This window comes from Ischnura elegans, chromosome 2 (genome assembly GCF_921293095.1).
Source record: "Ischnura elegans chromosome 2, ioIscEleg1.1, whole genome shotgun sequence".
Taxonomy (NCBI): Eukaryota; Metazoa; Arthropoda; class Insecta; order Odonata; family Coenagrionidae; genus Ischnura; species Ischnura elegans.
In genome coordinates, this window is record NC_060247.1 from 55634981 (window position 1) to 55662533 (window position 27553).

The 27553-nt window shown below is 36.1% G+C and overlaps 1 protein-coding gene across 1 annotated transcript in view; it reads right to left on the reverse strand.

Moving 5' to 3' along the window:
* Positions 1-27553, reverse strand: part of LOC124153767 (potassium voltage-gated channel subfamily KQT member 1) — a 597365-nt gene that overhangs the window by 61743 nt on the left and 508069 nt on the right. Inside the window, exons 6-10 of the mRNA XM_046527120.1 lie at positions 27049-27177; positions 25797-25907; positions 22124-22308; positions 20248-20295; positions 15814-16094 (exon numbers count right to left, since the gene is read on the reverse strand). Coding sequence (XP_046383076.1) covers positions 15814-16094; positions 20248-20295; positions 22124-22308; positions 25797-25907; positions 27049-27177 — 754 coding nt within the window. The remainder of the gene's footprint in view (positions 1-15813; positions 16095-20247; positions 20296-22123; positions 22309-25796; positions 25908-27048; positions 27178-27553) is intronic.

A 27553-nucleotide genomic window follows, 5' to 3' on the forward strand; every position in this document is an offset into this window, starting at 1 on the left:
GTGGAAGAAGAACGGGATAGGCGTAGTTGTGAAGAGGAGACCACCTTGCCCACACAGAGGTGGTGGGGTAATATGAGATATTTGGAGAAAAGGAACGGAAAGGGGAGGGGAAGGAGAAGACAAGGAGGATGAGGACCAGACATATGACGGGTTCGTGTGGGAAGAGCTGGTGGCAATGACGAAATAATATTGCAACACACTCAAAGAAAATATCCATTCTAGTAATACATAAAAAAATTAAATGACTACTATTCGAGCAGTGGCGTGTAGCCACGGTGGGGGTTTTCCGGGTTATTACTTCCTCAACTCCCTTGAGCCTTAAAAATAAGCGCCAAAAACGAGTAAGATGGGCTCAAGATATAACTTTTTAATAAATATTCGTATAAAATTACTCTTTTTGAGTCCTAAAAATAACGTTTTCAACATCAAAAATCCTAAAATTTTTCGGGGGTTGGGGTGACCCCCATTTGCCCTGGGGTGTTTTCCATACATCCCGGAAGGGTCCCGAAATCTCTGGTAAACCGCCCCATTTCAAAATCCTGGGAACGCCACTGTAGTTCAGCCTAGATTAGTTTCGGTCTCTACCCTTATTAACTACTCTTATTGGCTACTGAGTGCAACAACTAATTGATCAGTACAATGGAACACGTTGTATTTGATCAAAGATTTCACGAGCTGGGTTAAATAAACTTTTTTTCACGATGATGTAAAATAAAATAAAAAATATTTACAAGGAGCAAGAGGCACCATTCACACCATTTCCCATTCTTCAACAATTCATTCCCGCAAATCACGATATTTAATCGATTTACTTATCAGAAATTAAACCGCAGACGTCCACAGCGTGAGTTGAAGCATTTTTTGACTTGATTAAACGATGTAAAGAGGCACCAAGGATGTTTTAAGGCAAGAAAAGCTGAAGACTCTTCCAAAACTTTAGTAAAGTAAGCAGAAAATCACTAAGGGATATCGTGTATATTAATTACACGTTTTAATCGAAAAATGGTTGATATTTCCTTGAATGGAATGTAACGGCCAAGACTAAAGGCATCGCGAATTTTTCTCAGCACCTTTACATGCGTTCCTCAACATTGTTTCGTAGAAAAACATGAAAATCACCACTACCCGTTTACCAATATGCAGTATCTGCCAAGATAAAAAAAATCCCAATCTCTGCAATAGAAAGGTGTAGCTATGAGAAAACTGTAAGGGAGTGGATATGAGCATCGCACGTAATTTCTATTATTTGTTGGAAGAATCAGGTAGTAGTAACGTAACAGCTAATTAAAGACCTGGATCAATTTTAGAAAGAGTGCATTAAGTGTACATACGTGGAAAAATATTTTTTATGAGGTTATGGAAGAGAGTATTGGGATTTGGACGCGGAGAACATAATAATTACAGAGAATTAAAGCAGTCGCATTTTAAACCTTATCAAATCTCAACAGAGTTGATCCCTTAACTAAGGAATAGAAATAATTTCCACACCAATACCGAGCATTATAGCAGGTTGAATACTGGAAAGTTTGTTTAAAACTCACACACACTCTTAGAAATATGGAAAATTTATATTTGCTTGTTTTGGATCAGGTGTCATTAGAGCCATAAATAGAAACGGAAAAAGTGTAGCAATAGCATCACAGAAAAGTTCAAGGAAAGCATTGTAATTAGAGGTAAGTTTGAAAAGATAAGAGAAGGAAATGACAGATATCAGCATTACATACATAGATAACATCAGAGATTAATCGGGGATACCTCAAAATGTCAAAAGCGCTTAAGCCATAGCTGCGATCACAATCAAACCGGAAAGCAGTCGTCACAAGTAAATACAATTGATTTCTCTTGTTATTTACTACGTAGGTATATGTGAGACTGCCTTAAATTTGGTTGAGTGTTCGGTAACGAATGAGAAATGGTTACTTACCCTGGCTAATTCAGGAACGCTGATTATGGAAGGCAGTCACCGCTCATCAAAAATAAATAAAATCCACGAAAAAATGTATATTGTTAATTAGCGTCAAATCACAGAGCTGACAGTTGCAGACTACTAACAAATGTTGATCAGGAATAAAATAAAAAGCGTCTATCTACACATCTTGGTATAATTTCCTATATCTATGGAAATCGTTACATATGCAGAAAGGTTTCTCGGGTTTTCCACCGGTTGATATCGTCCATGTCTCCCGACGTTTCGATCCGCGACTTGCTGATCATCCTCAGGGGGTCTTCCGAATGAAATCATTCGGAATGAATCAGGGGATCTTCCGAATGAATCATGAACCGGTGGAATACCCGAGAAACCTTTCTGCAACTGATACGCCGGGAAAACCTGAGATCATACATCGTTACATATGTTTACGCACATTGATTCGTCAAATGTTGTACACAAAATTCTGACAAAGAGGCTAATTTTCTCAATAAAATTTTGTTAAATTCCCCCACAGAGCCATGGCATTAACTGGGAAGGCTGTTTTAAATAGCAACAAGTAATTTTCATTCAACCACGGCCGCGCCCACAATCAGCGCCTTTGATTTAGCAAGTGATAATTGCAATTTATCGTTGAATATTAAATTAAATGGGACAATCCTGCAGTAAAGACGTACCATACACTAATGACAGCATAGAGGAAGGAGAAGATGGGAGATAGAATGAGGAAGAGATATTATTGCATGTTACTTAAACGTAAATACACACATACTTTTACGCAGATAATAGCTTAACTTTATCTATACATTACAAAGTTCTGTTTGCACCAGGTATAGAGTAACTAAGTACAGTAGGAAAGATGATAAATCCCAAGATGTGAAATTTAGTATTTAAAAGCAATTAGAAAATATTGAAGCACGCGTAAAGAGTTACCGCTAATCAGTTGAATAAGAAACGGAGAAGTCTTTCCAGTTCACTGAATTTATTGAGTAAATGATATTTATTTCAAGCAGTAAGCCAGAGGATCCGAATATAACTACCAAATAAGTATAATTAATGAGAAGTATTTTCAAGTGAGATAATGAACTGCGAATGTTAAGAGAACAAATGAGAGGAAAACATGCACAGATAAACTGCTGGCGATTTCTTTGTACAGCGTTAATGATGCCAGAAAATGAAGCTTGCCTAAGAAAAGAAAGATATGCTCAAGTTTTTACTTTAACCGCAAGGTAGATATCAAAACAAGTTCTAGAATTTACATATCTCGTATAAAAAGACCATTCAACTACGTATCGGAAGAGTTAAATATGTAGGAATAGAATTATGCATTGAAAATGGAATTTTAGAGAAAATTAATTTTCTATGGTAAACTACCGCTAAAAATAAATGCGGACTCTAAAAAGTTGACCATTGAAGACCAACAATTTCAAAAATCAATTACTAAATGATGAAGTATGCATTGAAATGAAAATAATATCCCTCATTCGAGTCAATTCAATGACAATCGGTTGTATGCATGCATTAAATTTTCAAGACATTCGAATAGTTGCAATTATAAACAGGTTGAATTAAAAATCTATGTCTATTGACTAATCGCGTGTCAAATTGAAAGCTTTTAACAATTAAGGAAGAACGAAGTGGTTGTAAATTATCGTTTCTCCCTCTAAATTTCACGAAATTTAATAAATCGTGTGATCCTATGGGGACTATTTGTCGTATACTGACAGATTGTGAAACATTTTGAACACTATAAAAATATGATTTTAAGAGAGCCATTCATCAACGTGCATTATATTATTGAGGTAAGGCCATTAAGGCAGGTGATGAGGGTGAAAAATGTATTTTTGAGTAAATTTTTTAATGCATAGCAAATTTTTCGTTCAGTGCACAGCGGAAAAATGTGATATCTGTGGGGGTTTCTACTGAAACCCGATCCAAACCATTTGTGAAATGACTGAAAGCAAAGTAATGATAACATTCACTGTACTCAATGCGAGTGCTCTGTTAGATGATCTCATGATAAATATCATTAGGGCATCGTGTCATGAACCAATTGGGTGAAATGTGCCGTAATATATATTTGCGAGCACAGACGACGGAAATACTACGTATGCTTTCCCTCGGAGCGTTCCAATGCCACGTCTTCAAAATATTTGACGGAGCGTTTCAATGGAATTTTTTCACATCACACCTGGTCCCCTATTGCGATGGAATAGCGAAAATCTTCTATAATATTCTCGTTTCGAGGATTGAGTCTACAAACTTTAAATGGCGTGAATTCGTTCTTAGTGGAAAATTCAACCCTAACCGGCAAAAACTAAGACTTGCTGAAACAGTTTTTTTTTCTTAGTTGCGGCAAAAGACTTTTTTTGAATAATTTAATGAAATGATAATGTCTGTTCAACTGTCTATTAACTTTCTAAAAAATGTCTGTCTATTAACTGTCAAAAATCTATTGAGTATTCGATGGCTTGTCCTTAAAAAGACTGGCCACGAATCAGATGGGATCAATAAATTTAGTGTCCCTGGGGAAATTACGGCGTCTTTATAATCATTACCCTATTCCAATACCACATACTTCAAATAATCAGCCCATAATATGCGGTAGATCCTGCAATTGAAAAGCTACAAGATGAAATAACTGACAATGAGTGAGCTTCCATTAATGCCACTCCATTGTCATGCAAAGTAAATTTAAAATCATGGCGTAGTAAATCACAAAAACATTGGTATAACAGTTTTATCTCGCCGGAAAGTAGAGGGAGACTATCAGTAGGTGATGACGTGCAGATGTAATTCTCTACACTACTCATCCATCCCATATGGTCTTCATTATTACGTAATAATTCCTAATTCAGTTAGGTAAGTGATTCAACTTACATCACTGTATTCAAGATACCTACTCTCATCTGAGTTTACAAAGCATTCATCACTCTACCACTCCATTGCCTCAATTACCGGCCTCAAGTATACCCTCAATTACCGGCCATATGTATTTCTATGCACCTATGTGGATTAAATTTAAATGCATTCTATAGTGGCGTGATATATACCTATCCGACGAGTAAAACGGTCATATTAAAATTCCTGAAAGTTTAATGATCCCCATTTTTTTACCCATGCGTTCCATATGGATAGTTTGCTAACAGATGAAAAAAATTAAAATTATTATTAACTGTCAGAATGTACGACATTTTAGAAACTTTACCAGCGAGGGATAAAAAAATCGAATGATTTCACTCGCTTGAGAGCAAAAGGAAAGGAGTAAAATCCACAAAAGAAGAGCAATGTACTGATATAAACCCACCTCATCCTTAAGAGACCACTGATATTCAACCCTATAAAAGGTAATGGGGTGTATGGAAAAACGCATCGCTATTAAAAAATGAGTTGCGGCGTCGCGAAATTTATTCTTAACTCTATTCCGTTAATCTGAATCATTCAAGAAATATATTGCATTCTTTCATTCTAGCTAGTCGATTCTTACGAAATCCATATTTTCATCAATTAGACATTTGATTTTCAGCAAGTATTTGGGCTTTTAAAGCAATATTTACATCACTAATTTTTTAGAAAAATTAAAGGAACTAGCGTATTCACACAAACCTAACTTCTTGCGCGAGTGCTATGATAGTTTAAATACGAATACGAAATAATAAAGCTGTCAGCAAGACCTCTATTTTTTCTCAATACCGATGTCTCAGTAATGTATGACTATCATTCTTCTTTCCCGTTTTCTAGTTACACGCTCAATCACTCTTTTGCCTTATCTATTCATGGAGCGAACCCCCTTAACGTGACGTGATATATAGATGAGCCGTCCTTGGAGCAACCTCTTCTCGGTCAAGATTAGTGGAAGACGTCACGGCGACTTGAGTCTATTGATCCCGGAAGGTTAATCACCGTCCCAAAATCGCGAGAAATTAATAATTACTTGCGCCAGTCCTGTGGAGAGGGACAAGTCGAATTGGGCACGTCGAATGGTAGAGGAAAGGGGGATCAATTTGACTCCGTAACATTCGACGCTGCGAGGCATATGAAAGCTCCGCGACTTCCGCCGTCCGTGCGTGCCGCGCAGTCAAATCCATTTTTCAAATTTGCACCTCCGTTGGAACGGGAAGAATGGGGACATAACCACGATCGATTCTGAGTGTGCTCGGGAACTTGTTATTATTTTTTTTGATTGGTGTGTGTCAGTGCTCAAGAGAGGCGCATAGCGTGTTTTCCAATCATCATTTTTATCCTTGGCTTCATCAGGCGTGATTTAATGAACGGTTTCCCATTATGTAATGGTAATAAAATTGCACTTTTCACGCGACAGAAAACGTATTTTTACGTCGTGTTTTGGCTCATGAAAAAAATCCTCATAGCTCAATATTTCGGCGAGAGTTTCCGTTATTGGAACTTTCGAGGATTTATTCATCTCTAAAAATGATGAAAATGTGAAAGCGCTGTCGTCCATTTAGATTGTGAAGTCTATTGCATTTCTAACGTCATTAGTGAGAGCCTAGCAACGCATTGCAATAATCGAGAGTATATATAAAGTGAAAAAACCGAGAACAAATTATGCGGCAAAAATGTTCCTCATTACCGAAAATTTACTTGACTGAGAAAAACAATAAGGCCTCTTGAGTGCTATCCGGGATTTGGCAGGCCACAAAAATTTTAGAGGTTATCTGAAAATAACTCAGTAACACAATAAAACATAATCATAGTATACTAAAATGTAATTGAGAATGTCGCAGTAGAAAACAATTCACGTGATACATTAAAATGAAAAAGAGAACTGTTAACAAGCTAAGTGAGTTGGTTTGTATTGACCATCAAGGAAACACGATAAGAAACTTGGATTAAATCCCACTTTCTACAGTCCATTTTCGAATATAATAACAAAGGGTCTAGCCGGTAAAGATGGTGAAAAGTGCCCCCCGAGATTTTGAAAAATAAAAAATATACACATAAAGTGCATCCAAAATAATATGTTTCCCCAAAGTTTCAGGCCTCAACAATGGAAAACAACTCCAAAAAAAATTGAAACACGATTTTTAGTTTTTTAACCATATCTCCAGTATTTATTTCTTTAAAATCGTTATCGTGATTTTATAATGTAAATAAAGTTACGTTTTACCATCCTGATTTTTTTCAAAATTTTTTGACCGAAAACTCAACTTTTACATAAGTTTGAAAATTTCAAAATTAAACTAAAAAATTTAGGAAACAATAGTCACGCCGAAAAAAATGTATGTTGTTACCCCTACCCTGAAGTATAATCTAAATTTTTTTCAGATTTTTAAAATTGGTGGAACACGGTCAAAAACACGAATAACTGCTTCGCGCCATTTGCATCTATGTATTCCAAAAGGATATTTGATTTGATTGTTAAGAGCAACTATTGTTGATCAGTTTCTAATATTATTGAGTAAGAATAAACATTAACATGAACAATGCTTATCACACTTAGATTGATCGTAATTATTGATTATAACCATACTGTTAAACTTTAATCTTCATTCGGGAGCAATGGCTCTGACAGACTCGGCGCTTTCTTGCCAATAGGTGTCATAGACCTTTTATACTCATAGTATCTGTTTGGTTTCTAACGCTACATGCAGCCTTTCGGTTTTCGCATTTATGGCAACATATCAGTTAAGAATTATTTAGCATAATTATGCAAAATATTGGTAAAATAAAGCGAAACAAAAACTTTATCGGATGTATAATATATCCTTGTATTATACATGACAAATAATAATTAATTTATGTGTTAGACTACGCTAATAATGGCGCTTATGAGTTTAAAGGTGAATTACTGAGCCGCGCTAAGAGTTATTTATGTTATTTTACATCTTTGCCTGCTAGGCAAATTGCGCCTGAACTAAGCAATTCCAATACTGCGCCTGACGAAATGTTAAGTTAGCCCCCAAGCTTCTACAAATACGTCTGCCGGAAATGATTTTTAAGAATGATCTCCTGACTCTAATTAACTATGTATTTATCAACTACATTTAAGCCAACTACCTAATAGTACGAGAATATGACTGAATATTCGGGGAAGGGTTTTCGACGAGGCGATGACACCTCTTCATTGTTAATGTCAGCAATAGGCTTTCTCTGATGCTTAATTTCTTAATCAGTGAATGTGAAACAATACGTACGAGTCACGTGCAGCACTGAGAGAGAAAATTATTCGGATAAATTGCTAAGTGGGAGACAGGTTTCCATGAATGTTAATTATAAAAGTCTACATGCGTGTACATTGTAAGAGTTAGTCCATTTCCGTAGAAAAAATAGGGCAGTCGAATAATCTCGTCCGTTGGCACCTGCTATTCACCGAGACGAAAGAGGAACCAGAGACACCACATTCGGAAGGAGCAATGGCGGAAATTGAACTTGAGAAAAGTGCAATTAATGTATTCCAAAGGAACCAGGCAGCTGCCCTATGACATACGAAGTTGAGGCGTAGAGGGTTCCATTTCTCAGTTTAGGAACGCGAAGAGATACGATACCCATATATTAAATAACTGACAGGGTTAGAGATTGTAATGTTAACGATGGTATGACGAAACGTTTATTGTAACAAAATAAAAAGAGTGTTTTTCGCCCTTTTCTATGAATGGTATTATATAATGGAGATATTGTTTAAAACTATTTTTTAAATGTAATATAAAAAATCATTTTGCAATAAAGCATAGCTACTGCAACATATGACTTCATTTTTAAATTGTATACCCATTCTATTTCTTGATTTTAAAAACATACAGTTAATAACTTCATCGGTAGAGCATTACATTAAAGCCAATATATCTGTTCTAATGGACAGTCATGTCTACAAGGAAACAGAATATGGATAAAAATGTGTAAGGCGTGGCATTCACTGCAAGGAAATAATTGCACACAAAAAGTCGCTTAACACAGCTTAGTTTATGAAGGAATTTTTTAGGAAATTAGTGACGTGGTCTGGTTCAATGATATTTTGTGCCGCAAATGGTGTACTAGTATGACTTAGGCCGTTTTACTCCGGTTACATCACTGCGCAATCTTACGTATGTACGAAAGCAAAGTCAAAATTGCTTCGTGTAAAGCGGTGAATTGCTGCAACGCACGAGAGAATGTGCTGCTATCAGCGGGAAAAATAGGCCCTCCTCTAACTGCAGGCTCGGATTCTCGCAATTTCAACAAATGTTTTCAATACTAACCTGCGCAATGATTTTTCCAGGGAAACGGCCATTATGCATATTCGAAAAGGCGATATACCAATTATCACCGCTTCTGTCATATTCGCGCAGTAATTAGGAATATAAAGTTTAACAGTATGGTTATAATCAATAATTACGATCAATCTAAGTGTGATAAGCATTGTTCATGTTAATGTTTATTCTTACTCAATAATATTAGAAACTGATCAACAATAGTTGCTCTTAACAATCAAATCAAATATCCTTTTGGAATACATAGATGCAAATGGCGCGAAGCAGTTATTCGTGTTTTTGACCGTGTTCCACCAATTTTAAAAATCTGAAAACAATTTAGATTATACTTCAGGGTAGGGGTGACAACATATATTTTTTTCGGCGTGACTATTGTTTCCTAAATTTTTTAATTTAATTTTGAAAATTTCAAACTTATGTAAAAGTTGAGTTTTCGGTCAAAAAATTTTGAAAAAATCAGGATGGTAAAACGAAGTTTTATTTACATTATAAAATCACGATAACGATTTTAAAGAAATAAATACTGGAGATATGGTTAAAAAACTAAAAATCGTGTTTCAATTTTTTTTGGAGTTGTTTTCCATTGTTGAGGCCTGAAACTTTGGGGAAACATATTATTTTGGATGCACTTTATGTGTATATTTTTTATTTTTTAAAATCTCGGGGGGCACTTTTCACCATCTTAACCGGCTAGACCCTTTAGAATATAAATCTTGCAAAGGTCAGTAAAATGCAATATTAATATTCAAACTATGAAGGATACCTTCACGTTTTACCAAACCAAATTTCGTCGCTTGCAGCATGACTGAAGTTCAATCCATTCGTTTGAGGGTGATACCATTTCGGATAAAAGTGAGTTTTCACTCGACGTTGCAGAAGTGAGTCGGTAATTAGCGTTGAAGAAAGAGAAAAATTAAAAGAAACACGGTAAAATGTCAAATTTATCGCGCAAAAGGAAAAAGTTAAGACTGCCATAAATAATTAGAGACGAATATATTTTTCTTCCCATATATACCCACCTGGCAATATCCCATCATTTATCAAAGCACTTCTTTTTCAGACTTAAAGATTTATTCAACTCCCAACCATTAGAAAACTGGCTATATTATCTATCTAAACAGCCAGGGAAAACATCAGTAACAAAGAACCTAGGTTTAGAGCTTTAAGGAAAATAAACAGTGAGCCAAGACACGTGTAACTTCAGCGTATTTAATAATTTGAAATGTGGAGAACTTCATGATTAGCGGTAAATACATTTTTTTAGCAAATGAAAATGCTAAAAATAAAAGGAACTTTTCATTTTGTAATTCGTCTCCAACATTTCAGCATCCAAAAATCAAGCCCAAAACCAATCCCAATTTATAACTTGATCAGATCAAAAAGTGCAATTTTGTTGCCGAAAATTTCATTACTCTTACGTTTTTTTATATAGGTTTATAGCTTCAATTCAAAGCAGAGACGATTGTTTTCATTACAAAAAAATTAACTCAAAAGTCTCTCAGATGCTCTGATTTTTTTAGTATCCTCGTTATCATCCAAAAACTCCCGCGACATAGCTCCGTACCTCCGAAGCTTGCCCCTCTCCTGTTGACGGATCCCGGCCTGTACGGAAGCGAGGGTAGGAGCGGGAGGAGGGGCAGGCGTGAAGGGGGCGGCCTCGGAGGCCGGGGTTGCGGGGGCAGCAGAGGCGGGAACGGAGGGGTTGGGCTGGGTGTTGGCGGTCCGTCCCCGCACTGATCTTCGCTCTGCTCGCCGCCCTCCTCCAAGTCCGAGCCACCGGCGACTCCTCCCGCCGCTGCGGCGACTCCGCCAGCCGCGGCCGTTGCAGCTGCGTTGCTCGAGTAGAACTCGTGCCGCAGGAGGCCACAGAGTACGGCCGGAAGGCTGGCCGCCGCCTCCTCCATCGCCAGGATGGTACCGCCACCCACCAAGCCGCGGTGGTAGCGACCTTCACATCACACATTCATTTCATTTGTTTTTTGTATTTTTTTTGTTCTTTCTAGTGGGATGCATCCTCCGTAGTGATAAATTCGGGGATTGTGCCGAGTAGATTTTTAAGCGGTTATAAGGGGAAAACATGTTTAAATCGGGTTCAAAGAAGTTTGGTTTAGGTAAGGGTTGAAGGAGGTAAAGAGGTTCGGGCTGATAATAATGGGAGATATAATGTGACATGGTGATTGCTGTTAACAATAGAAGATTGGATGGTAAATTACCACTTCATTATCTCACGCACAACTAGTTTCGATCATTTAACATGTTCGGGTACTGAGTTGCTGACTGATAAATAAACTAGTCATACGCGAAATAATTAGGTCAAAATTAAGAAAACAATCCTCTATTACACGCAGCATCAAGATGGACGCTGATGGTTTTGTATGCATTGGTGATTAAGATGTGATTCTAAAACTTCTGCATCAGTTTGAATGTCGGTATCTATAATAACGTAAGAGGGTAATCTAAAAAGCTGTCCGCAATATGAGCGTAGGGGCTATCGCGATGGTTTACAGTTAAGTCTAGTGACGTTAACGAAGAATATTAAACCCTTTTGAAAAAGAATCCACTGTGAAATTCTTATTTTCTTTGACCTTGACACGAAATTCGTTTTACTAAACGAATTACGCCACGTAAGTATTACCATCTTATCATCTTCAATTTTGTATTGAAGCTAATAAATATTTTTAGTTCACCACAGGGCACACGTTTATTAAATGATTTTTTCATGTGATCAAATTCAACTAAGCGTAAAAAATATCCATTTTCGGTCCCCTATAATCCATACATAAATCAAAATATTCTACACAGTGATAAAGCCTCAATTTAAATCAGAAGATCAAAATGGAAATCACCTTCAAAAGGGTTTTTATTTAAACAAAGGAATCACTGTCATTTTGGCAAGAATTTTTGCGCTAAGCTTGACATGATTTAGTATGCAATTGCTATCTTCTATTTTTCATAGTGGCATTTTAGGTAAGCTATGGGCAATAGCAAGCTAGCGCATTAATTGTACTCTACCTCTAGCAGGAATATTTTACCTGATGCGGAATATAATAGAAGTTTTTTTAAGCAGTATTAAAAAATAATGCTTTGGAAACATAATGCGGTATAAGATGACCAAAATAGCGCTACACTATGGCATTCAACGACTCGAAATAAAACCCTGGATTATCTGTATCACCACCCAAAATTAATTTTATGTGCAAATTTCTAAATAATTTGGAATTTTAACCAAATAAAAACACTGGTGGTACTATATACCGATGAATGAGGATGAAGCAAATCTTACTAAATTCCAAAAGATATTTGATTCATTATAGTTCTCAAAACTGATGATGAGATGCTCTTGCAAGGAAAGACATGGAATAATTCGCTGAAAATAGTACCAGTAGAAGGACCTTCGCATACGAATCTCTGAATAACGTGCCAGCCTAAGACTCCGTGAGTTAATAGAATTTTCAAATGAGGCCCTGAATTGTCGACGTAAAAAAGTATAAGAGTAAAAAAATAATGAAAAAAATAGCTAAAATGAAACGAACCACAAAGTGGGATAACCGTTGGGTTAAATGATACTAATGAATACAAATAGAGAAATGAACTAAATTAATTTGAATTCTTTGCATTTCTCATCAACATTGTTGATCAAATATTCAACCTTCACTGCAATTTGTATTCTCTGCCTACTGGGATTATCGATTTAATATTATCCCATACTTTTTTAGCGTTATTAGGGGATAAATCGTGCGTAAACAGCAATTTCGAAATTAAAATTTTTAAAGTTTACAGAAAAAATGTCAAAATGAAAAACGCGATATTACATTGGTTAATCTATGACTAAACTACGAGAAGGTTTTTATTATGATTCTAAATTATTCAGCTATTTTGAATATGTTTATCGATTGTTTTAACGGGTGCTATTTTTACCGAGTGGTTGGGAAAATTAAAACAGTATTGAGGTTATGGTTTCTTTAGGAAGGAAGTTACATATGTTAAAACACATCAATAAAACATGCGATGAACACAATGACATTTAACATTTAGACCATGCCTTATTACTGCTGGAATATTAAATAAAAACTCATTCAATTCATTCTGGACAAATGATGTGTTATTATGACATGGAATTAATATTGGCATCGTTAAGTTAATTACATATGAGGACACTTAAACACAACATAAATACACCGATAACAAATCCTTGAATGTAGCAACAATTATGAGAACACCAATTGTTTTGCAACCATGCAAATATGACGGCTGGCCACGAGTTTTCGTCGAAGTCGATAAAAAATAGAGAAATGAGAAGGAAATAGTTCTGTCGTAAAAATGTTATTTAGTGACAAACAGATGAAATAAGGTGCTTTGAATACTGATGGCATGTGAGCGTATAACATTGAATGAGGAGTAATGCAGCGTAGAGGTCTCTCGAGGAAAAGAGTTTAATAGTCACTTCCGTGGGGCGTAAAAAAGAGAAAAAAAGCTCAAAAATAAATATTTCAAGATCCGTCAAACCTAAGATTGAAAAATGCTTCGACTGGTTTTACGCTTGAGGCCTTGATTTGTAGTACCAACAAATAGGAAATGAATATTCACTTGGTACGTTAGGCACTGATTGTCAGTTCACTTGCGATCTTAACCTTGATATTGATATTTAATTGTCGGAACTATCGACGGATATAAACGGATATACGTGTTGTGATGTAATAAAGTGAAAAAATGAATTAAATCACTGGCAACTATTACTTGTAATCGATAAATTTAAAAAATACCTTTTTCTTGTAATCTACTCCTAACCTCATACGAGCTATTTGTGTAATCGTTACGTTTTAATAACGAAAATATGAAAATTTTAAATCCATGCGTGCTGATCGAAAGGTAGTTCCAGCAAAATTCACATTATCCACGGGTTTTGGTAGAACATATTTATTTCTAAGTCTAAAGCGCCTAAATCAAGCATTTCTATCATTATTTTATGTGACTGCATTTAATAATTATTGAAATTCTGGTTTGTGTGCTATAACTCTATGCTCGAGTGAATACTGACAGCGTTTGCATAATGCATAGCAGCAAAATCAGAAGTAAAAAACATGGTTATTTAAATCCTAATATTACAAAAACATTTGCGGTCCATGTTTGTCAATAAAACTCATCGGGGCTAATGACCGTCTCGCATATTTTGAGTATTATATTTTGTAGGCTGTGGGGACTGGCAGAAAATTTTCTGGTTCAGAATAGCAAAACTCGGTTTCCAGTCATTTCTAGAAAGAAAGACGTTGAGAAAATTCTCTGCCAACTCCCACCACCTATAAATTGATGCCCAATAGTGGTGACAAGGTTATTAGTCCTAATGACGTCTAAGGCATAGGAGAGGAATCGTTGGCCATTTTAAAGTAATACTTAACGCGGGTTATCCCCAAAAGCCATTGATATTGATCGAACTGATTACTTATTCAGTGCATCATTTTCAGTGTTGCATTTTTAAATGTCATTAATTAAAATGTGCAAGTGCGATAGTAATCGAGCCTCATTAGATTTATTCAATAATATTTCCTTCACTGGAAGTAAAGTATCAGTGTGTGAGTGAATTTTAATTTCCCAAGCTAAGACCAGTTCCAGATACATAAAGCTAACAAGACCGGGAGAGACACACTGAAGTCTTGTGGAAATACAATCCAGAGATACCTCTAAGGAAAGTAAAATTAGTAAAAGTAAAAAAAATCAAATATTCATCGAAGCTTAGATTTAAAAAAATGTCAATTAAATGTCTCTTCTGGACTAGATTAGAATTTTTTTCTTACGATTGCGCCACATTCTCCATATATGGCATCAAATGAATGCCAAATGCAAGGTGTCGGTAAAATGAATCCCAATTATAAGATGGCAGTCAAAATAGCAGAACTTGGTCGTCCTCATAAACAAAAATTATGCCGTCAAATATGCATACAAGAAGATTATAGTCATGTAAGCCATAGCGGACTTCCTGGAAAACTCGTGAGCCACCCAGCACACTATACACCGATGCCATTCAATGGTCAAGCCCACAGAACGATCAAAGCGGGCGGGAGGGGGACGAATAAAAAACTCCTTTGACCGGGTTTCAACCGTGTCACTCAGAAGTCAGGGAATTTTCTGGGACTAGAGAAACGAACAGGGAAGATTTCGCTCTCGACGACGGATAATAAAGGATGTGAGGTAAAATTTAAATCAAGGATGGGAGGTACATTTTGATGGAGGAGCAAGTTAAATTCTTTAGTATCAGCACGAAAATGAATTGATTACTTGCAGACTTTTAAAATTAATTTAAAGTTTAGATCACATTTATAAATAAAATCACACAAAAGCCGCATTATAGATATATTTAAACACCTTTGGTCTCTGACCTCTTCCTCAAGCAAATTTGTACGGCAGCAAAAATTATAAGTAGCAAGCATATAAATTGATGACATGATGGAATATTTTATATAAAAATTTTAACGATTTCAAAATATTACCTGAGTAAAACTGTATATTTCGATGCATCAATACACATTTATTTATCATATACCTCATCCCCGACTTAAAAGGAGGAAGTAGAGGTTGAAAGTGGGAGTTTTGGGAGGTCAGTCGAGAGATAATGCGAACACAGACAGGCCAAAAAAATGAGTTGTGTGCAGTAAGAGACGTTTCGGACCCCCTGCCACTCACCATCCGAATTCCTCTTGGAAAGCGATGTCTCCGAGGTCTCCTTGGCGACCGAGTCTTCGCTGTGGGAGGCGTTGATGGGCCGCGACCCGGGCAGGCCCCCACCAAGACTGTGGCTCCCCCTGCCTCCGCCGCCCCCGCCGCCTCCGTCTCCGCTCATGTTTTCCGTCGAAGTGTTGATCTCGGCGAAGCGGCTCTTGACCAGCGAGGGGGAGTGAAACGAGGTGCTCTTGTGCCTCCGGATGGTTGGCAGCCGGGACACGAACGAAGCGTTGTGCTTGAAGCTGAAGGTCGTTTCCAAGGGAACGCAGGGTGGCCCGAACGGAATTAAATACTCAAGTTAATAATGGTTCGTACGCAAATTTTTACAACTATATGAGATGTTTCTTTGCTTTGATTCTGAATTGATGGCTTTTGTTTTATACTGTGCCTACTCTTTTGCTGCTGCAATTAATTCAATAAGTTCAATAATATGTATGTATCTATAAATATTGTTGTAATTAATTCAATTAGGCCCTTTTTTCTCATTTTATCATTATCATTATCCTATATTTTCACATTACGGATTCCAGTTGTAAAGGGAAATATTTTATATGTTCCAAAGGATATTGGCCTAGGACAATAAATTTTTAACTTTATTAATTTACGCGTAATATTCTGAGAAAATATCATCTTCATAGAAATTATCACGTGATTAGTAAAATCCCTTCGCCACAAGAAGGAAAAGGGAACGCTAATGCAACCATTCGGACGGGCATTCGTTAAACAAGGAAGATGAGTGATGGAGGGGTGAGTTTAGTTTCTTAGTATCATCTTGAAAATAATATCTTTCGGAATTTCAGAAGGTATTTTTAAATTTTAGATCAGATAAATAACTTAATTCATTTAAAAGACGCGTTATAAATTTGAAATACATTTGGTCCTTTACCTCATCCTCGAGAAAATTTGGGAGGCAGTAAATAATAAGACACAAGCATATAGAAAGACAACACGATGAATATTTTGCATCAAAATTTAACTGATATACAAATATATATCAGAATAAAAAATAAAAAAATGATGGTATTATCCCACCTTAAAGTTTGAATGCTTTTCAATTCAAGTTTGATAGGAATCGAAGGCCGTAACTTCAAAGCAATTGAGAAATATTTTAATTAAGCAGGTATTTCAACGCAGGAATAATAAAAACGTATTTCATTGTGAAGAAAGCATATACTTTTGTAGTTATTCTCGTCGAAAATTATACAATATAATCGGTTTTCTCATTGAAGAAAACGTATTTATTTCATGAGATTTTATGACGTGCTTCACCATGAAAGGAACAGCTACTAGAAAGCATAAACGCATATACATTATTCCTTCTCCAACTAAATACGCCAAATTAGTTTATGGTGGGCATTGAATCTTACATTAAAGAACAACGCAGAAAATGTGTTTTCAATCAAATTACTTTTATGCTAGAGGCATTCTAATTCAGCCACGCTCAAGCTTTATGGTTGATTAATTATCAACCCATGAGTTTAATTCTAAATAAAATACAATGGGTAGGTAACCATAAATCACAATACTTACGCGTATACATACGCGTACAAGCAACACAAAAAATAATATCACTATAACCACGCCTGATATTTAAGGTACATGTAATCAACTCTAATTCTTACAAGCTTCAGAGAAAAAATTAATGAAAATATAATGAAAAACCTTTGAAAATGTCATCACTCCCACAGCAATACTGAAACGTAATTCCAAATGGAATAATTTTTGGCCTTACAGTAATCCAAAAAGTAATTTAGGGCCAATAAAAAGTCATTTCCAAAATTTCTATTTTCAAATGCAATTAACAGCCATGAGTAAAGGCTTTTATTGATGAATTCGTAAGACTCGTCAGTAGAAAATACTTATACTTAAATATTACCAATGCATGAAATAACCTGTATGAAATAACCCCAAAGTGATATATTAGTCACCAAAAAGGAAAATTGATGGTATTATTCCATCTTAAATAAGGGGAAAATTGCACTCATGATTATATGTATTTACAAAATAGAAAAAACGATGTGTAACATGGATTACTTTCTTAATGATCAAGCACACACCATTGTGAAGGCACAGCTTATTATTAACATCAACTGATGTGAGCATATTGTAACACCAATTTTTTGTGTATACAGAAGTCTCACTTCATACGTGTTTGTGAGCTGCCATTGAAGGTGCAAAGGCTGGATATAGATATCGTAGTACAACCGCCAGAATTGTTACATTTGCATTCAGCTGAAAACTTATTCAACAACAAATTGCCTCTAAGATGATATTTAAGTATTTAAAATCACTACTCTGTATATAAATACAAGAATAATAACACTATTCTGACATCTACACATAAGTTCTAGTCTATTCGCACTGGAAATTAAGAGGATTAACTACGACTATTTTTAATAAAATAAATGTCCTTTTGTGAGAATTACTACAGTTTTAATAATGAACTGCTTTCCAGAAAAGTAGGGTAAGTTTGCTGGGTAAGTTTTTAGAAAGATGAATTATGTAATAAAAAAGGCATTTATTATCCCAAGAAAATACTAATCGGATTGCGTGGGTAATTCACCAAATATTGCATGATCACTAGAAGAGAATACGTTGTAACAATAGAAGGTAGATAGAAAACTATTGATTTACCAACTATTCTAATAATAATTATTCGGGCTAGATTCCCATCTCTAAAACATATAAAACCAAGAGTTTAGTGAAATTTCATACTCTAACCCGTAGAACTAATGTAATAATTTGAGAATATTGTAACACCAATTCTTATTAAGTGTTTCTATTAGGAGGGAGATTATATACGAAAAGATATTTGCGAAAAAATAGCATGCAGGTGATGGAAATGAACTGCGTGAGAAAAATTAGCTAATGGACTTAGCTGAGTCAAACATAAGCAGATAAAATCTCGGATCTGCCGCGGAAACGGCTTAGGATTGCCATGTGGTGTAGAGGATTGAAAAGCGATTGACGGATCATCTTTGCCGATTCCTTGGAAATACATGATTTGCATAAAGTTAGGTGACAGCAACCATATGCGCATTAGGGGTAGAAGCTACAGTGACGTATCCTACAGAATATGCTGCAACATACATTACGTAACTGCACAGCCAGTAGTTTCCGCAGGATAAGAACGTGAGTCAGTGGAAAATAAGGACAATGATTCGCGGGAATAAAAGAAAAAGAGAACCTCATTAGTTGGACCAATGCAAAGTAAGATCCGATCAATTGTTCAGTATCGTATCGGAAGTGAGGCAAATTAGCCATTTATTCCAACTTTGAGGGTGTTACGACGAAAAATACTATGCCTTAATATCAAATGTGGAAAGAGGTACTGGAAAATAATTTGAGCCCATATTTATGATGATATTATTTGCTATGATAGTTATTAACCGCGGATTTACCTGAAAAGTTTTCAGAAATTATTTAATGATCTCTTTAATCGAAAAAAAGACTCGTAATCGCAACAGCACTCAGTTATAACATTGTTTTTTATTTATTATCGTGTCAGGAATGTTTCATCTATCCTAACCTGGGATTTGATTTAAGGAAAAATTTAATGAGTCGTGTACCCTAAGTAACCGGGTTTACTGCTTAATATGTGGTTATTTTTCCAATAAATGAAAACAGTAATTACGAAAAAATTAAATTTTAGAAAAATTGTCCGAAAGAAACGACTAAAACACACTATAACAAAATTGCAGATTTCGTGAAAATAGCAGAATAATAAGACCTAATTTCAAGGATACGAGATGAATCCTTAAGTTTAGTGAAGTCTTTATATCTAAAATACTCCATTATAACTATCATAGCCTCTATAATAATTGCAACAAAACTGTACTATTTACTCCACAAAATACGGAAAAGATGCCATTTACTAAGGCGAATATTTCATGAATACGCAGCTGTGGATGTTTTTTTTCAAGTACGACAGATGACCAGCAGAGTGAAAGGAGATAATGATGGAAGCCAAAGATTACGCATAGTTTGCAATAGCATTAAAGGAAGCCAATGTTATTAGTGAGAAAGCAAAAAAAGTATTGTTAAGAAGACCACATGCTTAGCTGTACTGTGAAGCTGCTTTAATATGGACGAGGCAGCATTCAACTAATGAGGATGCGTAACAGAAAACTAAAATATATTATTAAATGGTAATTGAAAATGATCAAACTTTCGGATTACCAAAATTATCAAGTATATTTTCGATTAAAATTTATTTAATAAAGCAAAATTGTGCCACTTCGTCCTTGATCCATTGCACCATTACGTCAATGATCAAAATTTATCATCAAAAAGTTTTCTTACTGACAAATATCACTAATAACTATTTTAGTAACGGAAATCAAAACAGCTTTCCAGTACAAGGGGCCAAAATTAATCACACTTGAAAAGACTTACATTAACGATGACGTCAGGTGCGTTTTCTCCCTATCCTCCACTTTGGTTCTGTTGCTCAGACAGTCACATCCAAGATACAGTAGAGAAGAGAAGTCGTAGATGGAGTAGGAGAGGCATTAGGTTACGAGCGGAACGTAAAAGGTGATCGAGTTCGGGAGGGAAATGGAGGTGATGCAGACAGTGACAACAAAATGGAGAGTGGGGTGAGGTAATCACGATGCAGGGTAATAAGAAAGAGAGAAGAGAGGAAGGAGACAAGGAGAACCAATTTAGATTCGTCAAGAAAGACAGTTGACAGCTTGCGCAAGTTTCGAGATCAAGGACAGATACAGATATGAGAAGAGAATCCATTTTTTATAAAGGATTGATACTACACATTCTATAGGACAGTTAACTCAAGGAAAAACATTAGAAAACTAATTTGTTTTATAGACAACGACACATTTAATTCACTATGACACTAGAGCATATCAAGACAAGTCAAAGGAAAGTGGAATACTTTCAGGATAGACAATAAATGCAAGGTTCTATGAACTAGAGTTAGATTAATGGGTCAGAGCACATTTATTAGACTGCCACATTCTTCTAACATTAGTTTACCTCATTAATCAAGGCCACATATCTCCTGTATAAGACTCAGGGCACAGGATTTTGATATTTATTCATAAGTTAATTCTCCAAACATGGAATCAATGCTTTGGGTTGGCCCCTATAGCTAGCTAATCTTTGCTAAATAGCTCTTAATGCTGTAAAAAATCATGTATCCATTTTTATTTTATGCACTATGCAAAGAGAATATTTGTAACTATAGTTATCATGCTCTAGATATAAGCAGTGAGCAAAATGCATTAGCTTCATGTTTAAGAGAGCCGTTTTAATTATTTTTCAGTGGTTAAAAGCAGCTGTGGTGCAATTTGGAGGATTGCCCTCCAAATTTGTTCAGCGTAGTCGCTAAATGAATTAACTGGTTTAAAAGTGCGGCAAGGCAAATATGTACTCACTATGAGTAAATATTGATATTTATAAAAAGCCAGTATTGATTGAAATACCACTTAATTCGCGCTCTAAACTCCAATACCCGCGGCTAAAATAAAAGTTTGTGAGCGAAGCATTATTAGTAGGTATAGAATATGGTTTAAATTTTAGTGCTTTATCAAATGTATTAAAATTTACACTTATTTAGTGCATCCAGTCCTGATCAAAGTGGTGTACTTCCGTTAAAAGTAACAGACCCCTTGAATCACTAAATCTAGAACCTTGTTTCTAAAAGGTATTGAGGAAAGCACTTGTTTTCCTTCGTAGACTGGATCTACACCATGAGATGTTTCGAAATAGTACATCACACTGCTGATCCGTTGAATAGCATTTAAAAAAAGAATTATTTAAGAAACGATTAATTAAAAATGAGTCAGTTATTTCTACACACTTGGAACTTATTTTTTCTCCAAGCGCGTAACGCAAGCTATCATAAATTTATTAAATTTGTGAACCTAATTAGCAACAACTGCGAGTGGTTTAGATCACATTTTTTGAGGATGAAATATAATAGCCCTTGAAGAGCCCCTCTTATTTCTGTATCCGGGTTCTTCGAGCACTCTTTTACACTGAATTTAATCTAATAGTTTTTTAAAAATCAGGATCACCCCATCCGATCATCCAATTTATTTGCGTCGGATACAGTTTATTGTGTAAGTGAAACGGCCGCAGACATTTTAATTCTTTAAAAATTGGACGCATAGTTTTATGATGAGTGTTACTGAACTGATCGCGGTGCGACCACTGTATTTACACGCCTTTAGTTGGAAACTCCATGTATTACTGGGGCTCACGTGGGATTGATTCGGGGCCCAAATGACCAACGCAACGGGACACTCACGAGGGGGGACTGGGTAGCGGGACCATGTGTATCTTCCAGGTGGCCACGGAGAGTGAGTGTTCGTCTGCGGCGTAGCATCGCCACAGCGCCTGGATCAGCGACGCCGCCGGCTGCCGCCTGCGGATCATGTGCTTCTGCCGCTGCTGCTGCTGGACTTTGAGGGCAAACCCCGAACCCAAGATGCCCTGCAAGCGTTGATGGAAGATGGAAAAGAATAAAAGATGACCATTAGTGTTTGGAAATTTCAAGGATAACTCTTCTTACAGGGTGATCTACCATGAAATTCCCCTAAGCAACTGTGCATCATTCATATTATATGCTTTTTTGCACGGGGCCAAGTGCCGATCGCATGCATTCAACGGCGTTTAAACGAGGGGAATCATTTAGTCGTTTAAATGGCATTATAGCTCTTATGCTTTTAATATCAAGGGGGCTGAAAGGGATTGTCTCTAATTTGAAATATGAGTTTTTCCGGTTAGTTTAGTTATTTGTAACCATTACCCATCATTACCTTAGCTCCAAAACTTGGATTTTATCGGATAAGATCACAGGTGCTCTGGAAAGTGAAGATGGCACAACTCTAGTAATATGCGAAAGAAGAAACTTTAGATTGAGATACGGTTTGTGATTTGATAGGGATTGTGCGAGGGCTGTTTTTTTTCAATCTCCGATACGCTAAACCGCTGTTCATGTGACTGGCGGGTGTTTCGCGGAGAAGGCAGCTGCGCGTCATTCATATCATTTTCTCGGCCATTTTCAAGCATAAGTCGTCAGTTTGTACTGAATCAGCTGGCACAGCAAGCGCGGTTACGCTTCTGGTAACCGGTGCTTCCTTAATGACTGCGTGAGTGATGGAAAAATTTCGGTCTAAAGCGATTTTTCAGGAAATAGATTTTTCCATCTCTAGGCTGCGTCAGGATTCTTCATCCATCCGTCCGCGCGCAGAGGTCGCAAATTGAAAAAAAGCTGGCCAAAAGTCATTTTCCGATTTTTTCGAGGAAATTTTGGATGGCGTATTCAGATTTTACAATGTAAGGCCTACAATATTTCGGTCTCTGTGATTCTTGTTTTGACCTATAAATACGTCAAACATAGAGATGCTGAGGGCAAAACGCGTAGAAATAGAGGATGTCAGGGACAATCAACTTAATACATGACTTTTTTACTTTAAATTTTTTAATCAAGATTTAAACTGTAAGTTTCCAATTTTTTTTAACCATATCTCGGTAACTTTGGTCCATTTTAGTATTGTTCACATTTATATTTAATTTTTTATTTGTAATATAAACTATTTTTCTTTTTTATAGTAAAATGTAGCGTTGATTAACATGGCTTTGTACTCTTCGGTGCTACTGGCATATTCTTGTGCAGAATGTTTTGGAAGAGTATACATAACAAGATGGAAAAAGTTTTCCAATTTACTTACCGACATTTACAAGATTTTAAGTAGAGCTGCGCACCGCACCGTAGTTGATTTTAATACTTTCTCTCTTTTATCAGCATAAAGTCATGTCAATGCTGAAGTCATCCGGCAAGTTTAGTGGTTGCCCCTCGGTAATTCACACTTGGCAGGAGAATGAATTGAGTTTAACTTATTCATGAGACTGCTACTCACCTCAAACTGACAACTTATGCTTGAAAATGACCGAGCATATGATATGAATGACGCGCAGCTGCCTTCTCCGCGCAACACCCGCCAGTCACATGAATAGCGGTTTATCGGATGGGAGATTGAAAAAAAACAGACCTCGTACAATCATATCTCAATCGCTTTTAATTTCATTATGAAAAAGATATCACAATCTAAAGTTTCTTCTTTCACATGTTACTAGAGTTGTGCCATCTTTACTTTTTGCAGAGCACCTGTGATCTTATGTGATAAAATCCAAGTTTTTGAGCTAAGGTAATGGTTACGTGATATAAATAAACTCACCCAAAAATCCACATTTCAATCTGAGAAACAATCCCTTTCAGCTCCCTTGATATTAAAAGCATAAGAGCCATAATGCCATTTAAAGGACTAAATGATTCCCCTCGTTTAAACGCCGTTGAATGCACGAGATCCGCACTTGGCCCCGTTTAAATCGCGAATTTCATCGGCTCAAGTCGTCCTTTCCGCAGCGAGCCAACGGGGGCAGACCGTTTTTACGAAGGGTTTTAAAAAGCCTCCGTCTGGATATAACCGTGAGAAGAAGATGGCGCTCTACTTCGCAGTAATTGGAACCGTTGCGAGGCAAGTCCGGCGGAGTTAAGGAGGTGGATTCCCGCAGTTAAGGGCGTCGTTAAAGGTTCTCTGTGTGTGTGCGTGTCTTCCTTCACTCGTCATTTACCGCAGAATCTCTCTCCTCTCTGATTACCACGCGCATTAACGGAATATGGACGACGATCATCGGATAGCGCCTCGAACGTGATCCTGAAAACTTCGCGTTTTACATCAACGCCAGGCGCCATATTTCCACTACGCGCCGCCATGCGAAGAAATGCAGTTTTGCAAACAACTCATTCATGCATAAAATAGTTACCGCTCACTTAATTTTGCTAATAATGTCAAACATTAGACAATTAAGATACATTCGCACATACATTGCATTGCATACATTCAGATTGCAGAATGGCATGTCTGAAATTACTAGGTGTTACGAATGAGGTTCTGCACTTTTTGATGAATTCAAAACCGTTACCTAGATATTTATTCCATTGAAGAGGACATGGACGATTACATATAATGTTAAAATTCATTTCTGTCGATACAATTGTACCCTCTGACTTATTGGAGTAGCACATACTTCTGAGTTGTATAGAGGTGATAAAAACGATTTCCACGGTGTAGCTTCCACATTTTTTTGTAAAACAGCGTACTGATCGCCATTAGTTGACTCGCTTACAGATTTTTTTGGGTTCTCAGTATAATAGCACCAGTATTGACCCTCAGAGATAATATAAAATAGTATCTCAAAGAGGATGAGAAGTAGACAAAATCTTAAATATGTATGTTTGTAATCTTACAGAAATCTAGCATCCATCCATCCATAAAAATGATATTTTGACGAGTATCCTCCATGAAGGGAAGAAATTCGTAATTATCATGAATATTCCAAAATTACCCTTATTTTGCTTCACCAATTTTCGATTAAAACTTTGGCGTTCTATGCTATAGTATAACGCATTGCATATTTTCCGAAAATTCATTTAAAAATCATAATTTCCACATATCCTTTGAATGTGATGGTGATAATACGACACGATTCATAAAAACATGTTAACTAAAAGTAGAATATAATTGTCACTTTGTAAAAAAACTAGTATTTTTTTCTTTATGTCATTAGAATTACGATAAAACCAAAACACAAATACGGCACTCACTAATATATAACTTTTCAGAAATTAAATTATAAAAAAATTGAGCCTAAAAATTTTTGTATTACACTTAACATTACGAATAAAAATGTACTTCCTTATTTGTACAGCAAACTTTTCAGGCATTTCATGGAGTGTCTCAATTATCATTTAATGTTTCACATGAGTTGCCGTGGGAAAAATACTTGGGATCGGGAATCGAACCATGAACATTTGACCGCCCGTGATTTAATTTTTTGGCCGGGAACACTTGAAAATATTACACATCATTTAAAAACTTTTCCCTTTGAATCCAAAGCAATTTTGAGATACTCACCGCTGGGAGGGCGAAGAAGGAGATCCCCAGAAGGGCACAGAAGGACGCGATGACCTTTCCTTGCCACGTGACCGGAACGGCGTCACCGTATCCAACAGTGCACAGAGTTATCTGCAAGGCAGAATGTGAACACATATATAAATAGTTATCATCGTCATTGCCTTGCGAATGACCACAAATACACATTCTGTGACAGTCTCAGCTTCTTAAAAGAGCACATCAAATGATTACGCAAGTGGTACGTATACATGATGCATGAATATTTAGCATGAAATTAAGAGTAACTCCCAAATCACGAAGTGATAATAATTTGGAGCTGCAAAGTAGAAAACTTGTAAAATGTACTTGTCACTTATTTTGTATTTGACAATTACGGATATCTACAGTCTTTCGTTCACAGACACCTATCATTATTTATTAACCAAAGACACTGAGTTGAGAATTTTTTAATAAATTACTAGTCATTTAATCCAAAAAGTAGCATGCCAGGAAAATAATTAGATAAGCAATTGTTGAATCGAGTATACTGCAATTCATCTGCTAAGCACTTTTTCATTCCGGGGCGACAAATTCAGACATGTCCTAGTGAAGCGTTCAACTGAAAAATAAAAAATACTAATGATAAGACCTTATCTGAATTATTGGTCATTGATCCGCTCAACCTAACATTCATCCCTAAATCAAAAATTTCGAATCTAAATTGACCCTTTATGAATCCATTATATTTCAAATTACCATTTTTGAGTCGATTGACATTTCGTTTAGAGAAAAATTCCCTAAGAATAAAATTTCACCAGTTAATACCGTTTTTGATCGAAATCCAATATCTTATTCAGTATATTTTCCTACAGAAGCTGACAATGAAATTTAAATGCTCGAAACTACGAAGAATGCTACGCAATAGAGTGAAAAATCCATTTTCACTATAAAATAAACTTTAATAAAACAAAGGGGTTGACTAAAATATTTCAACGCAAATAAATGTGTATGAATCATTGCAATCAAATTCAGACTTAAATAGAAAAAATAGCATTTCTACGTCTTATGAAACTGGAAAATAATGATTCCCAAAAAGGCAAAAACTTGTAGTAAAAATTAATCGTTTTAACCCAATAAATAAAGGAAGATTTAAATCTACGCCAGGCATTTACTACATAGAAAATTATTCGCGATATATATTAATAAAAATAGAGTATTTTTCTGCATTATTAATAAGAAAAATTATGTGGAAACACAAACAAAATGTACTTACCACTCCCCACCAAAGTGCATCGGCGAAATTAGAGAACGCTTTTGAATTGGCGTCCTTCTCAGCGAGGTAGACAAGGAAGGAAGCAAAGATAAGCCCCAGGAACCCAATATATAGCGTCGTGATGAGTTCCTGTAAAGATGAAAAAAATGTTTTATTTATTTAGATGAATAAGTGCTACTCGGACAAACATAATAAAAATAAAATCGATTGAAACAGATTCTCTCGTGGAAATTATTGCTGGATGTACAAACTAAAACACATTAAGTGATTTAAGTGAATAACACGAAGCTTCTATAACAAGCAGAGATATTATCCATTGCTTCCTCAACAAACTTTGCAGTTGAAATAATAGTATCAATATAAAATCCCGGGATAGAAGAGATTAATTATTTAAACTATAAATAGAAAACAAAGGTAGCCAAAGATGCCTACCACCTGAATACAAATCGATAATCACAATGGTCGCAATAAGTTAACGGATATGTCTAACCAAAAGCCTCTCCAG